The sequence below is a fragment of the Ochotona princeps genome, chromosome 29, assembly GCF_030435755.1.
Source record: "Ochotona princeps isolate mOchPri1 chromosome 29, mOchPri1.hap1, whole genome shotgun sequence".
Classification (NCBI taxonomy): domain Eukaryota; kingdom Metazoa; phylum Chordata; class Mammalia; order Lagomorpha; family Ochotonidae; genus Ochotona; species Ochotona princeps.
The window spans coordinates 3,842,000-3,855,236 of record NC_080860.1 but is presented as its reverse complement, the minus strand read 5'-3'; the positions used below and the strand labels follow the sequence as shown (position 1 = coordinate 3,855,236).

Here is a 13,237-nt window from a genome sequence, read left to right as displayed (position 1 = left end):
AAATTACAAATCTGAAAAAGTTACTGGATAAAGAATTTACAAAACTCAGTTTTACGTAATACACACTTTCAATTTTTTTAAGATTTTTTTTTATTGAAAAGTCAGATTTATACAGAGAGGGAGAGACAGAAAGATCTCCCATCTGCTGGTTCACTCCCTAAATGGCTGTGATGGCTGGAGCTGAGCTGATCCAAAGCCAGGAGCCAGGAGCTTCTTCCAGGTCTCCCATGCAGGTGCAGGGTCCAAGGCTTTGAGCCGTCCTCTGCTTTCCCAGACCACAAGTGGGAGCTGGGAGGGAAGTGGAGCAACCGGGACATGAACTGGGCAGGCCATATGGGATGTTGGCATGTGCAAGGTGAGGACTTAAGCCCCTGAGCCATCATGCTGTGCCCAGCGATAATTTTTTTTGTTTGTGTGTTTTTTTCTTTTAGCAATATTTTTTCTTTTGTTTTTCTTTATTTTTTAGCAATATTTTTTTAGATAACAAAAGAACAAGTAACCAAAGAAGAAAAAAAGATAATTTCCATTCAATACAAGCTAAAACCGTGCGTGTCTAAGAACACTGTAAAATTTTTCTAAAATCCCACTGCGTGGAACAAATATCGGTACCGCATGCAAACGGCGCTGGGGTCCTATGCTGTGAAATACTCAGGCTGCTCGGCCAGAGAAAGACTTGGGGCCTAATCTTAGAACAAGCCAAGGATTTGATGGACTTTTTTTTGCAAAGATCTACAAATGGCCTATAGGCGTATGAAAAGGTAGTCCCCGTGACTGGAGTTAGAGAAATGCAAGTAAAATCCACCCAGCACAATGCGATCGAACCCACGTGGACGCTGCGGTAGGACGTGCGCTCAGACGGAAGAAGCTGGAAACTGAGAAGTCCCACACAGCAGCAGTGAGAACAGAAGACGCTCCCCAACAGGGGCAGGTGGCTGGGAAAGCCACCGCGAGCAGCATCCACAGGGGCCACCGCCATGAAGGGGTGACCGGCTTGGGCCAGTCCTGCTGCGCGCTAGAACACATCTCTGCTACAGGGATGAGAGTGTGTGTGTTGTGCAAGAACACCTAACGGTAGGCAAAAGCACCTGGTAGATGCGTAATTCCTACTTGAGAGAGGCAGAGCCGTGGTTGCTCTGCTGGTTCACGTCCCAGAAGCGTGCATGGGCTGGGCCAAGGGGCAGGTCCTTCGGGGTCCTGTGTGGTGGGGACCCCGTACCTGAGCTAAAGGTGGTGTCTGTGGGCTGTAAACTGTACCCCATTCCCGTGTGATTCTCATTTGGGGGGCCTGGAGTCCACTCTGAGTTCTAGGCCTGGGGTCAATGCGCCAGCCCAGCACATTCGTGCTGGAGTCCTGCGGTGACCCCAGAGCCTTTCCGGGCAGCATTGGAAGCCCAGCAGCGAGGCGACCGGCGTGTGGGGCTCGGTCTGGCCCAGGTTTTGCACTGGAAACCGGGAGGAAAAAGCCAGGCGCCGTGGGGCGGGGCTGGGGACTCTGGGCCACCAGCCTGAAGGACTCTTCCTGAACCGGAAGTTGGCAGCTCGGGCGCGAGCGCCGCCGGCCGTTACCTAGCAACGCAGGCGCGACCCGCAGCCATGGAGGGACGCCGGGGGTCGGAGCCTGTGACCGTGAGCTCGGCGGTGCGCGAGCACCTGCGACAGCTGTGCCTGCGCGAGTTCCCGTGCGGCATCGGCAGCTGGGTGCGGCGGGGGTGCTGGCGGGCGGGAGGCAGGCATGGGACACCAGGTGTGGGCTGGGCGTTTGGGGAAAGCGGAGATGCGGCGGGGCAGGGGGCCGGGCCGCTGGGCACCGGCGTGGATCAGGCCCCGCTTGAGTTCATCAGGCCGTGGTCTTCAGAGGCCTAAAGTCGTCCTGGACCGCAGCCTCTAGACCCAGGGCAAGGGCTTCTCTCCGAGGGCCTCTCCTGAGATTGGGGTGCCTAGAGTACCTTTGACCCCTGGGGTCTCAGTCCTTCCCCCCATAACTTTCAGGGTAAGGGCACCCAGAGCCCCAGGCCTCCCCGGCCTTGGGGAAGGGCAGGGGGTCGGAAGGGGACAGAGGAAATGAGCTGTAACCACTGAAGAAGGAAAAAGTCGTTTGCAGCCAAAAAGGTCCCTTCTCCCTGACCTCACCCTGGGTCGGTGCCCTGCTCTGCTGGCCAGAGAAGCGGTGCCATCAGCGAGGCACCCAGGGCTGGGACCAGGAGGGTGACGTCATTGCCCAGGGCACGCACACGGCCAGTGAAAGCTGGAGCTCCCCACCAGATGCAGAGCCCAGCCCCCTCTCCCTTCTGGGTGCCGTGGCTGCCCACCTGTGGCAGAATCGAGCCACACACAGGGGAGGTGCCAAGTTGGTCTGTTCGGGAGCAGGCAGGCAGAGCACCATGGGAACGCTGGGACGTCACAGGTGCGCAGGGGAAACAGTGGGAGAGAATCAGTTCATCCCTGGCTTGGCACTGCGCTGGCGTCTGGATGTGCCTCTGCGATGCTGCCAGCTGTGGAGAAAGCCCTTCCTTTTGGTCCCTGCTTGCCCCTCCCCCAGGATCGCCCGGTCTTGGCGAGTGGAGAGGCCCTTAAGTAAGATGCCTCCAATGGTCACCCTTTCCAGGGGATTGGGGTTCGGAAGATTTGCATGGACATTTCCACTTTTAAGTTCACATTTGCCTGGGTGCCCCTGCCCACATGACCTGAATGTCACGTTAAACAACAGCATATGCGGTTTTGGATTTGGGGTGACTAACGGCACAGGGTCATCAGGTGCGGGAGGGTGGTTTCTATGCGTGTTGTCATAGCAACCAGTGCTGGACTGCTTTGGATCTTGGCACCTACTGGGTGTTGGGTCAACAGTTCTAGGACACTCGCTCTATGTGCAAAATCTTAGTAACTTTTGTATGAAATAATTCATTGGTTTTGCTTTCATTTTTTAAATTTTTATTGGAAAGGCAGATATATATATAGCGAGGAGGAGAGACAAAGAGAAATATCTTCCCTCCAATGATTCATTCCCGAAGTGACCACAACGGTTGGTGTGGTGCAGATCCGAAGCCAGGAGGCAGAAGCTCTGGGAAGTGGAGCTGCTGGGATTAGAACCAGTGCCCATATGGGATCCCGGCACGTTCAAGGAGAGGACTTTAGCCACTAGGCCATGGCGCCGGGCCCTTGCTTTCCCTTTTTTAAAAAAAGGATTTATGTGTTCATTTTGAAAGAGCAACAGGGAGAGGGAGAAGGTGCGGGAGAGAACTTCCATCTACTGGCTCGCTTCCCAAGTAACTGCAACATCCAGGAGCCGGGAATTCAGTCACATCTCCCATGGATGAGAGATCCAAGCACTCGGGCCGTCCTCTGCTGCTTCCCCAGGCCAGCAGCAGGCTGGACAGGACGTGGAGCGACCAGGGTGCTGGTGTGGCAGGCGGCGGCTGCTGCTACTGTCCCACATAAGCAGCCTGTGCCTTCCTTCATCTGTGGTTGTATCGACACCCAATAATTATTCAAAATTATCCCCTATTAGTTGCTGAGACTTCTAAATTTCTCCCCTACCCTCCCTCCACAATGTTTCGGGCCTAGACACTGGTGCCCTCCACCCCTGCAGAATCATTCTCGCTTCGGGCCGCAGGCTGGGCAGAGGCGCGGGGAGCTGGTGCCGGGAGAGGCAGAGACGGCAAGTCCCGAGGGCGAGACGGTGGAGGCGCTGCTGGACCTGGTGCGCAGCCCGCACTCACCCTGGGCTCTGCCCGGCGACTCCAGCACCGAGGACCGCTTCCTCAGGGAGCTGGCCATCCGCGACCCGCTGCTGCTCAACGACTCTTTCTTCTGCTCCTACTTCCGGACCCTGCGCGTGGTAGACAAGGAGGTGCAGTGGGCTGGGCTTGGGGTGGCCTCTCCCAGGGCCCCCACAGCTCTCAGGGGGTCCCTGCTCCAGCTTGGCTTTGCCCTTTCACCCGCCCCTGGAGGGAGACCCTTGTGTAGAGTAGGCCCTAGGGCATCAGGGCACTGCCTGGGGCTGCGGGGGAGGGCTGTGCACTTCTGTGGCTCAGTGACTGAGCCCAGCACTGGCACCCACACCTGAGCCCTGTTCATCAGAGCCGCCACTTCCTTCCCCAGGGAAAGCAGGCCTTGGTGCAGTGGGGCTGGTGGAAGGGGAGGTGGCTGAGTCACACCGGTTTCTTGGCTGAATTCCAGCAGGTGCCTCTGTCCAGGGCAAGCCATCATAGCTAGTGACCACGGGGAGAGGCCCAGCCAGGAGGCGCCCCTGGTGTCTTTAAGGCTTCAGGGGGCCAGGGTCTGTGGGGAGGTGCCCTGCTCTGTGGGCAGTGATGCCCACAGCCCTTGCTGATCCCCGGTGACAGGCCCTCAGGAGGCTGTGGGGGCACAGGTGCCCTTCTGGCAGGAGGCCACGGCCAGCCGCGGTCAAAGAAGGGTCAGTGTGGTGACACAGGGGCTTCTGGGAAGGGGACAGCAGTGCTGGGCCTGGTGCCCAGGGTTTTTTTTTTTTAATTTTAATTTATTTTTATTGGAAAGTCAGATATACAGAGAGGAGGAGAGACAGAGAGGAAGACCTTCCGTCCAATGACTCACTCCCCACGCTGGGCCCAGCGCTCAGGTTCTGTCTCCCCTGATGTGGATTTAGCCTCGGTCCTGGCCTTTTGTCCTGTCCCGGCAGGTGACTTTGGTGGACGAAAACCTCCTGAAGTTCCAGAAGTTGGAGGAGCTGATCCTGAGTGCCAACCACATCAAGGAGGTGGACGCGGCCCATCTGCCCCCAACCCTTAAGGTGCAGGAACTGGCCACTTCCCCAGGAAGGGAGACGTGAGCCCTCCCAGGAGGCCACCATGGGGCACGCTGGGCTGGGGGTGCTGCCCTCCCAGCTCCCAGGTTCCCAGTGGGAACAACGGGCATCTGTGGAAGTGGGTGGGGACAGCCGTGCCACATGATGGATGCCGCTGAGCTAACACTCGAATGTGGTTAGGGCTGAAACCAAGAGCCAGGCACTCTGCGTGAGGTTCGGACATGGGCACTGGGACCAACGGCCTGAGCCGTCCTCCGCTGCCCTGCCAGGCACGTGAGCAGGGAGCCGGATCAGACGTGGAGCAGCCGGGGACTCCAAGTGCTGCTCATTTGGAATGTCAGCATTGCAGGTGGCGGCTTAACCTGCACTTCTGCTCCAGCTTTCTGCTAATGTGCCACCACGTGGAAGACCTGGGTGGAGCTCCTGGCCCAACCCTGGCTATTGCAAGCTACTAGGGAGCAAACTAGCAGTTGGAGACTTCTGCTCTTCCTCTTCTCCTCGACCATAATACATAAATATGTCCTTTAAAAGGGGCAGTCCAGGTGCCTGGAGCTGGGAATGAATGCTTTGCTTCCTCTTCTTGAGTGTCCAGGCAGAGGCAGTGGCTGGCCCTAGCTGCCCCAGCGCTGCCCAGCCCGGCCGTGGCTCTGGTTGCAGGTGCTGGAGCTGTATGGCAATGAGCTGGCCAGCATGGAGTCTCTGTGCGTCCACCCGCCGCCCCCCGGCCTCCAGCACCTGGGCTTAGGCCACAACAAGCTCCTGGGGCCCTTGGAGAGTCTGTATATCACAGCCAGCCACTGGTAACTCAGCCCCTGTGGACTGCCAGGGAGGGCCTGGCAAGTCGACCACTCAGCTAGCAGCCAGGGGAGGAGCCAGGACCGGGTGGGAGTAAGCAGACCCTCAGAACGGGCCTTCCCAGACAGGGCTCTGCTCACAGCCAGGGTGCGGGTGTGGTGGGCACTGCTGCCTGCCCTGCCTCTGCCTGCTGAAGGTCAGGAGCCCCCCAGAAGCCGCCCCAGCCCACTCTCCCCACCACCCAGGACATCCTCCCGCAAGCCCAGTGTCCCTGGGGGGAGGGAATAGTGTGGTCCGGTGCTTGCAGTGGTGGGGCAGGCTTCCCGTGGAGGGTGTAAGAGGAGACACTCAGGCCTGGGACCCCGAGGTCAGCCCAGCTTCGCTTGGGTCAGGAGCAGTGCAGGGGTACAGCCGAGCAGGGGCCATTGTCCACCCTCCCCGATGCCACTTCGTCCAGGTCAGCATCACCCATCCTAGACGCTGGTCCCTGCTCACTGGGCGCCTGACCACCCACTCTCCACCCCCAGGCCCAGCCTCGTCTCCCTGGACCTGAGCTTCAACGACCTAACAGACCTGCAGAGGCTGGTGGCTGCCCTGCGGACCCTGCGGCGCCTCCGGCTGCTGGTGCTGCAGGGGAACCCGCTGGCCCTGGTTCCCTACTACCGCGGTTTCACCATCGACAGCCTGGGCCGCCTCTGTGTGCTGGATGACATCACCGTGTCCCCCAACGAGAAGCACCAGTTCCGGGGGCTCAGCCTGCATGGCGGTGAGCTGGGTCGGGGGGTTGGGGGGGCTGACCCGTTCTCTGTAAACTGGGATTTTCGGGGCTCGTGGGTTTCTCCATCCCTGCAGTAGCTTTAGATCGCCCCCTTGTGGCCCACAGAGCGAGGGGCCTCTGAGCCCAGGTCTGAGAACTGCCGGGCACACGCTGAGGTCCCAGGATTGCACCTCTCACCCTCTCTGCGACTGGGTCTGCCCCGGGTCCCCCAAGACGGCTGAAGAGCCAGGCGTGCGTGTGTGTAGGTGTAATGTGAAGTCAGTCCTGTTGAATGAGACCAAGCTGGGACTTGAGCCGAGTTGCCCTGCCCATGCCTCCCCCTGCCCATGCCTCCCCCTGCCCGCCTGCCGTCTTCCCGCCAGCTCCTGGGCCCCGGGCCTCTCAGCCCCTCCTCCTCCCGGCAGATCTGGCCCACGCGGCACAGTTGGTGGTGACGATCGGGAACATCAGGGGGGTTCCAGATAGCTCTGTGCTGGACCCGGAGCCAGGGCCTGAGGGCCCGTTCACCTCGTACACCTACTATGTGACCTACGACTTTGTGGAAGACGAGGAAGGTGACCGGAAGGAGTATGCCGGTGTACTGGCTGAGGTGCGCCCCTTGGACCGGGCCTGACAACGTGGGCGATTGTACACTGGGGTGCGTGGGGTCCCTCGAGGAGGACATGTCTCGACACACCCCTCCGCTCCTCTTGCTGTCTGGGGAGCAGCCCTGAGCAGGCCCTGGCTCCCAGCCTGTTCCCACTTGTGCTTCACTGTGGTCAGAGCCTGCGCAGAAGTGGGCCTGTTTGCCTGTGCAGGCAGGCAGTATGGGGTGTCAGGGCACAACTCCTGGCATTTCCTGCAGATTGTCAAACCCTCCCCCAGCACTGAGCCTCTGGGCGAGGACCTCCCGGAAGAGGAGTTGCGAGGGGAGGTCTCCGAGGAGGCCGAGTCGCCCGAGTCCGGGACCACGGAGCTACCGGACTCAGAGCTGTCCCTGCTCTCGGGCCGCTCGGCCAGGCTGCCCAGGTCCATGGACTCGGTGGAAGAGCTGGCAAAGCTGTGGCCCCGGATGAGCCACCACCTTAGCCTGTCCCCAGGGTAAGAGTCCTGGGGTGGCAGGCCTGGCCCCTCCCAGCCGCTCCTAGAATCCCCTGGCTGCAGATACAGAGCTGGCTCACTCCCCAAGTGGCTGCAATGGCCAGAGCTGAGCTGATCCAAGACCAGGAGCCAGAAGCTTTTTCTGGGTCTCCCTCGTGGGTGCAGGGTCCCAGGGCTTTGGGCCATCCTTGACTGCTTTCAACCTTGACAAGCAGGGAGCTGGATGGGAAGTGGAGCAGCCAGGACACGAATTGTGCCACTATGGTATGGTGGCAGCATAGGTGGAGGATTAGCTTGCTACACCACTGTGCTGGCCGCTAAAGAATTATTTTCAAAAATTCATGTAAAATATGTTATTTTAAAATTACATGTTTGCACAAAGTTTTTGGAATTTTCGAGACGCAGAGAGGAAGAGAGACACATATAGATCTCTCATTGCCCGGCCCTTGCCCCAAGTGTCTGCCATGGCTGAGCCCTGCCAGAACCAGGAATTTGGTCCCGTGCACCATGTGGCAGGCAGGACAGGCCCATGGTGGCTGCCTCCAGGGGCCTGTGTGTGCTCCAGGGGGCAAGTCCCAGCTGAGAGTCGGGGGTGCCAGCCTGGCAGGGTCTCCCCCACCCCAGGGCTGCAGCTCCTCTGGGGAGGAGCCAGGGAACTGTGGGCTGGTGTGGGCGGGGGGGCGGGGGGTGTGTGGCAAGGACCTGTTTGTGGTTTTTCAGTTTGAGAAAAGTTTAATTTAAACAGCTGAGTCACACCTTCATTATTAGAACATTTTTCTAAGAAGTGTGTCTTTCATTCCATGCATCTAATTTATCCCATATGTTTTTTTAAAGAAATTCTCTATTTAGAAAATATTTTTGAAAGGCAGAGTGACAGAGGGACATCTTCCAGCCACTGGTTTCCCCCTTGCCCACCCACCCAAGGTGGCTGCAACAGCCAAGGTTGGGCCAGGCTGCAGGCAGAAGCCTGGAATTCCATTTGAGGGTCCCACGTGGGTGGCCAGGGTCCTCACCTACTGCCTCCCAGCCTGGACTCAACCCAGAGCTAAGAGCTGGGATGGGGGCTTAACCTGTTGTGCCACAGCGCCCCCTGTCGCCCGTTCTCTTGTAAGTGGCTGCTTTGGAAATGTTGGCTTCTCTCCCTGGCGACCTAGCCTACCCCTGGGAGGGGGTAGTTCTGCCCTGTCACTGTGCAAATCGGGGACTTGCAGCCACTCTGTGAAAGTTGTAACGTCTTGGCCACTCGGGTCAGCTCGGCTTCCTTGGCTGTGGGCTGTAGTTCCGCCGCTGCAGGAGGGTCCCCTGCGCCCTTGTCCTGCCTGGGGTCTCGTGCCGTGCCTGAGTCCCCTGAGATGCCGGCCTGGGTCTGCTCCGCTCGCCAGGACTGTCCTGTTCAGCACGGCCCGCAAGCCCTGGACCGAGGTCATTCCCTGTGGCTACGAAATGCACCACACCGTGAAAGGCCTGGTGCCGCTCAAGGCCTTCCTGCTGGCGGGCACCACCGTCACTGTCATGGAGGAGAAGGTGGGCCCAGGGCCCCCCAAGCCCCACTCCCTGGGGAGGCGATCAGGGCTGCGCCACCACAATCACACCCTGTCCCTCAGATCCTGTCCTGGCCCTTGGCGTCGCCCTCTACGGACAGCCCCTTGCTTGCCAAGAAGGGGAAGAAGGAGAGAGAGAAGAGAGACAAGGTGGAGAAGGAACCTTCCAAGGTACCAGCATGGCGGGGCCCAGCATGGCGGGCACCGGGCACTGGCCTGGCCCTCACCCGGCCCTGCCCCCAGGAGCGGAGGGGCTCCAAGAAGAGGAAGGATTCCTCCAGGGAGCTGCGCCAGGACCCGCCCGTGCCACGCGTGCTGGGCAGCTGCCTCGTGCCACTCGAGCCCCTGCTGGCCGGGGAACCCCTGGTGACCACTGTGTGCAACTTTGGGGTGCTCCGCACCACCGAGTCTGATAAGCTCACATTCGCCAGGGTAAGGTAGAGGAGCCCCAGGGTGGGGATAGGGGTGCAGCAGGGGCCTGGACCCACTCCTCACGAAGATGCCCCAGGAGGAAGCCACCCCCCACGAGCCCCTCACCCACACCCCCACCCCGCTCCAGGAAATCCCTTGTTTCCTGTTCTTTCTCAGGACTCCAAGAAGGTTAAGAATGTCACCAAGAAAGGTGAGTGTGGCAGTGATTGTTGGCACGGGCCTGGGTGGGCAGGCCTGGATCTGGGCCAAAGGTGTGGAGGGAGGAGAGGGTGTCTTCTGGCCCCCTGGTGTGCTGAGGCCGGACGGGCAGAGCTGGAAGCTTTTAGGAAAATCCCCCAAGTTTTGGAAGTGGGTAACAATTCTGAGTCAACCGTGGCCCAAAGAAATCAACGCGGAATTCGAGAGAAGTTTAACAAGACACGAAGCAGGTTGCGCGCGGCGGTGCGGCGTGTGGGGACAGAGCGCCGCGTGGCCAGCCGTGGCCCCCACGGTGAAGTCGAGCCGGTCCTGAGCAGCCCGGAGGGACTGAGAGGGGCGTGAGGCCACGGGCCACCGGACGGCCTCCCGGGCAGCCAGCCCGTCTAGCTCCCGGGTCTCGGGCCGCGCCCAGCCAGGCTCTCAGCGCGCTTCTCCCTCCCCAGAGAAGCTGAAGGCCGCGGCCCCGCTCAGCGAGAGCCAGTACCAGCCCGAGCCGCTGACGGTGGAGCTGCAGGTGCAGCTGAGCCAGTGCCGCTCGGCGGCCGACGCGCTGCGCGCCCTCGAGGCGCCCGAGTAAAGGCGCGCGCCGCCCGAGCCTCGCGTCTGCTTGCGTGCGGGGAGGGAGGAGCCCCGCCCGGCCCGAGGCCCGCGCGCCCAGGTGCGGCGGCAGGTGCGGGGCGGGCTGCTCCGACGCCCGCGTCCCGAGGTGCTCAGCGACCCACGCGGGCCGAGAAGCGGACCCTGACCCTCTCCCCACGGGCGACCCTCCGCCCCGAGCCCACAGGTGTTGCTGGGGATTGTGCGTGGGGAACGTCCAGGCGGGGAAGGGCTCCGCGGGGCGCGGACGGGAGCGAGGCGCCTCGGGCAGGGCCGGTCCCCGTGCCCCCGGCCGGGCTCGCGCGCCGGGTCCACGTCCCACGCCTGCAGTCTCGCGGGGACGCCGGCCAAGCCCGCGCCCGACCCGCTCCCCGTCTTGCCGCCCTCTGCGTCCCCGGTTCCTGCTCCGAGGCCGGGATTCGGGCTGGGCCCGCTGCCGAACGCCCTCCCGGCACCGCCCAGCGCGCCCTCGGGTGTCCACGCGCCGGTCCAGGTGAGTGGGCGAGGACGGTGGGCCCTGGGCCTCGCGCCTGGTGGAGGGGGAGGCCGGCTTTGCGGCCGTGGGCCGAGTGGACACCCCCGTGGACGCGTGCCCGCACCTCCACTTGGGGTCCTGGGAGACTTAGAAGCGCTGACTCAGTAAGGTAAGCCGGAGGAGTTCCCCCTCCAGCCCCAAGCCTGCGGCTTCGTGGCGGGGGGCCGCCCGCCTAAGCCCCGGGAATCCACAGGGCGTCCAAGGAAGGGCATGTTCTCTGCCCCGGGGGTTCAGGGAACCCTGCCTTGGTCACTGGGGACACCCCGCACGGCCTGCCATGTTGGGCCGTTTTTCTATGAGATAGTTTGAGTTTATTTGGAAGCTGAAGCATAGTGGTTCACTCCCCAGGGGCCCAGGACAGCCAGAGCTGGACCAGGCCAACGCCGCGTCAGGGGCCGCCTCCCCGGGGTGTGCCTTAGTGGGGAGCCCGTCAGCAGCTCAGGCGCAGTCAGGCGCTCAGTGTGCAGTGTGGGTAGCTCAGGTGACATCTTCAAAACAAAACGCATTTACTTAGCTGGCTGGGACAATGGCTCAACTGGCTAATCCTGCAAGGGCTGGCATCACCTGTGGCCGCCGGTTCTAATCCCGGCAGCTCCACTTCCCATCCAGCCCCTGCTTGTGGCCTGGGAAAGCAGTCGAGGACGGCCCAAAGCCTTGGGACCCCGCATCCGTGTGGGAGACCCTGAAGAGGTTACGGGCTCCTGGTTTCGGGTCAGCTCAGCTTTGGCTGTGTGGCTACTTGGGGACTGAACCAGCGGATGGAAGATCTTTTTGTAAATCTGTCCGATAAATAAATAAATAAAAAGATTCACTTATTAATTGCAAAGGGCTGCAACAAGAAGGGCTGGGCCGGGAGCTTCTGCTCAATCTCGCAGCAATGCACTGGCGCCATGTGCTGCTTTCCCAGGTGCCAGCAGGAGCGGCGGAGCGGAGCAGCTGGGCCTGCCTGCCGAGGAGGCCCATGCACAGGCCCCGCCCCCTGTGCCAATCACCCGCTCCTAAAGAGCTTTTGCTTTTGGTGGAAGAGCGCTTTATCAGGATTTGTGCTTGGAGTCTGGCCCAAAGCTAAGCTAAGCCTGCCATTTGCATAACTGAAGCTACTCAGGTTTCCTCTGGTGTGTGCGTTTCAAGCAGCTGCAGGTTATGTGGGGGCAGTGCGGGCCGGGCAGGGGCTCAGGTGCTGCGGGGCAGGCCCCGCCGCTGACGCGCGCTCTCCTGCAGGCCGGGGCCATGCGCGGGCCGAGCTGGCTGCTCCTGTCCGGCCTGGCAGCGCTGCTGCTCGGCTCCCTGCTCCTCCTGAAGAGGGAGGCTGCGCCGCGGGGCACCCCTGCAGGCCACCAGCCCTTCTGGGCTCCCCCAGGGACCCACCACAGTCGGTGCCCACCCAACCACACAGCAGCTAACGTCTCCCTGGCCCTGCCTGGCCGGCATCGCCTTTTCCTGACCTATCGCCACTGCCGGAACTTCTCCACTTTGCTGCAACCTTTAGGGTGTGCCGGGGACATCTTCCTGCTCCTGGCCATCAAGTCCCAGCCGGGCCACGTGGAGCGGCGTGCGGCCATCCGCGGCACGTGGGGCCGGGCGGGGGCCTGGACGCGGGGCCGGCAGCTGAAGCTCGTGTTCCTGCTTGGGGTGGCGCGCCCCGCTGCGCTGGCCCTGCTGCTGGCCTACGAGAGCGCGCAGTTCGGGGACATCCTTCAGTGGGACTTCGCTGAGGACTTCTTCAACCTGACGCTCAAGGAGCTGCACCTGCAGCGCTGGCTGGCCGCCACCTGTCCCCAGGCCCGCTTTGTGCTCAAGGGAGACGACGATGTCTTTGTCCATGTTCCCAACGTGCTGGAGTTCCTGGAGGGCCGCGACCCAGCCCAGGACCTCCTGGTTGGCGACGTTATCCGCCAGGCCCTACCCAACAGGAACACCAAGGTCAAGTACTTCATCCCGCCGTCCATGTACAGGGCCCGCCACTACCCGCCCTACGCGGGCGGCGGAGGCTACGTCATGTCCAGGGCCACTGTGCGGCGCCTGCGGGCAGCTGTGGAGGCCACGGAGCTCTTCCCCATCGATGATGTCTTCGTGGGCATGTGCCTGCGTGCGCTGGGCCTCAGCCCCACCCACCACGCGGGCTTTAAGACGTTTGGGATCCGGCGGCCCCTGGCCCCCTTGGACCCATGCCTGGTCAGGGGGCTCCTGCTGCTGCACCGCCTCAGCCCCCCGGAGCTGTGGACGCTGTGGGCGCAGGTGACCGGCCAGGGGCTGCCATGCGCAGCCGCCTTCCGGCCCCGCCTCTGAGTGTGGCTTCCTGCGGGAGTGCTGGCTCCTGCTGGTCTGTGGGATGGAACGGGCCCTTCTGTAACTGCCCGCCCGCCCTGGCGGCATTCATTAAAACCCAGTGACCTGGTCAACGTGTCCCATCTGTTACTGAGGAGCCACAGCACATGGGTGCCGGATCCCAGGAAGGTTCCGCGCAGGGTGTGTGTGATGGCAAGTCAGACACACAC

The 13,237-nt window shown here is 61.5% G+C and overlaps 2 protein-coding genes across 2 annotated transcripts; both read left to right on the top strand.

Moving 5' to 3' along the window:
- Positions 1-1,550: 1,550 nt before the first annotated feature.
- LRRC43 (leucine rich repeat containing 43) lies at positions 1,551-10,201 on the top strand. Its single transcript, XM_004595396.2, has 12 exons — positions 1,551-1,698; positions 3,587-3,847; positions 4,658-4,768; positions 5,441-5,583; positions 6,106-6,344; positions 6,761-6,945; positions 7,201-7,436; positions 8,819-8,960; positions 9,041-9,148; positions 9,221-9,409; positions 9,566-9,599; positions 10,051-10,201. The coding sequence occupies exons 1-12, from the start codon at positions 1,594-1,596 to the stop codon at positions 10,182-10,184; spliced, it is 1,887 nt and encodes a 628-aa protein (XP_004595453.2). The 5' UTR covers positions 1,551-1,593; the 3' UTR covers positions 10,185-10,201.
- Positions 10,202-11,942: 1,741 nt separating this feature from the next.
- Positions 11,943-13,028, top strand: B3GNT4 (UDP-GlcNAc:betaGal beta-1,3-N-acetylglucosaminyltransferase 4). Its single transcript, XM_004595397.2, has one exon. The coding sequence runs from the start codon at positions 11,970-11,972 to the stop codon at positions 13,026-13,028; it is 1,059 nt and encodes a 352-aa protein (XP_004595454.2). The 5' UTR covers positions 11,943-11,969.
- Positions 13,029-13,237: the final 209 nt, after the last annotated feature.

Bases quoted from the DNA above. Each gene is read 5' to 3' on its own strand.
- LRRC43 (XM_004595396.2), top strand. From the start codon at position 1,594: ATGGAGGGACGCCGGGGGTCGGAGCCTGTGACCGTGAGCTCGGCGGTG. The intron at 8,961-9,040 runs GTGGGCCCAGGG...CCTGTCCCTCAG, and splicing joins TCACTGTCATGGAGGAGAAG to ATCCTGTCCTGGCCCTTGGC. The intron at 9,149-9,220 runs GTACCAGCATGG...CCCTGCCCCCAG, and splicing joins TGGAGAAGGAACCTTCCAAG to GAGCGGAGGGGCTCCAAGAA.
- B3GNT4 (XM_004595397.2), top strand. From the start codon at position 11,970: ATGCGCGGGCCGAGCTGGCTGCTCCTGTCCGGCCTGGCAGCGCTGCTG.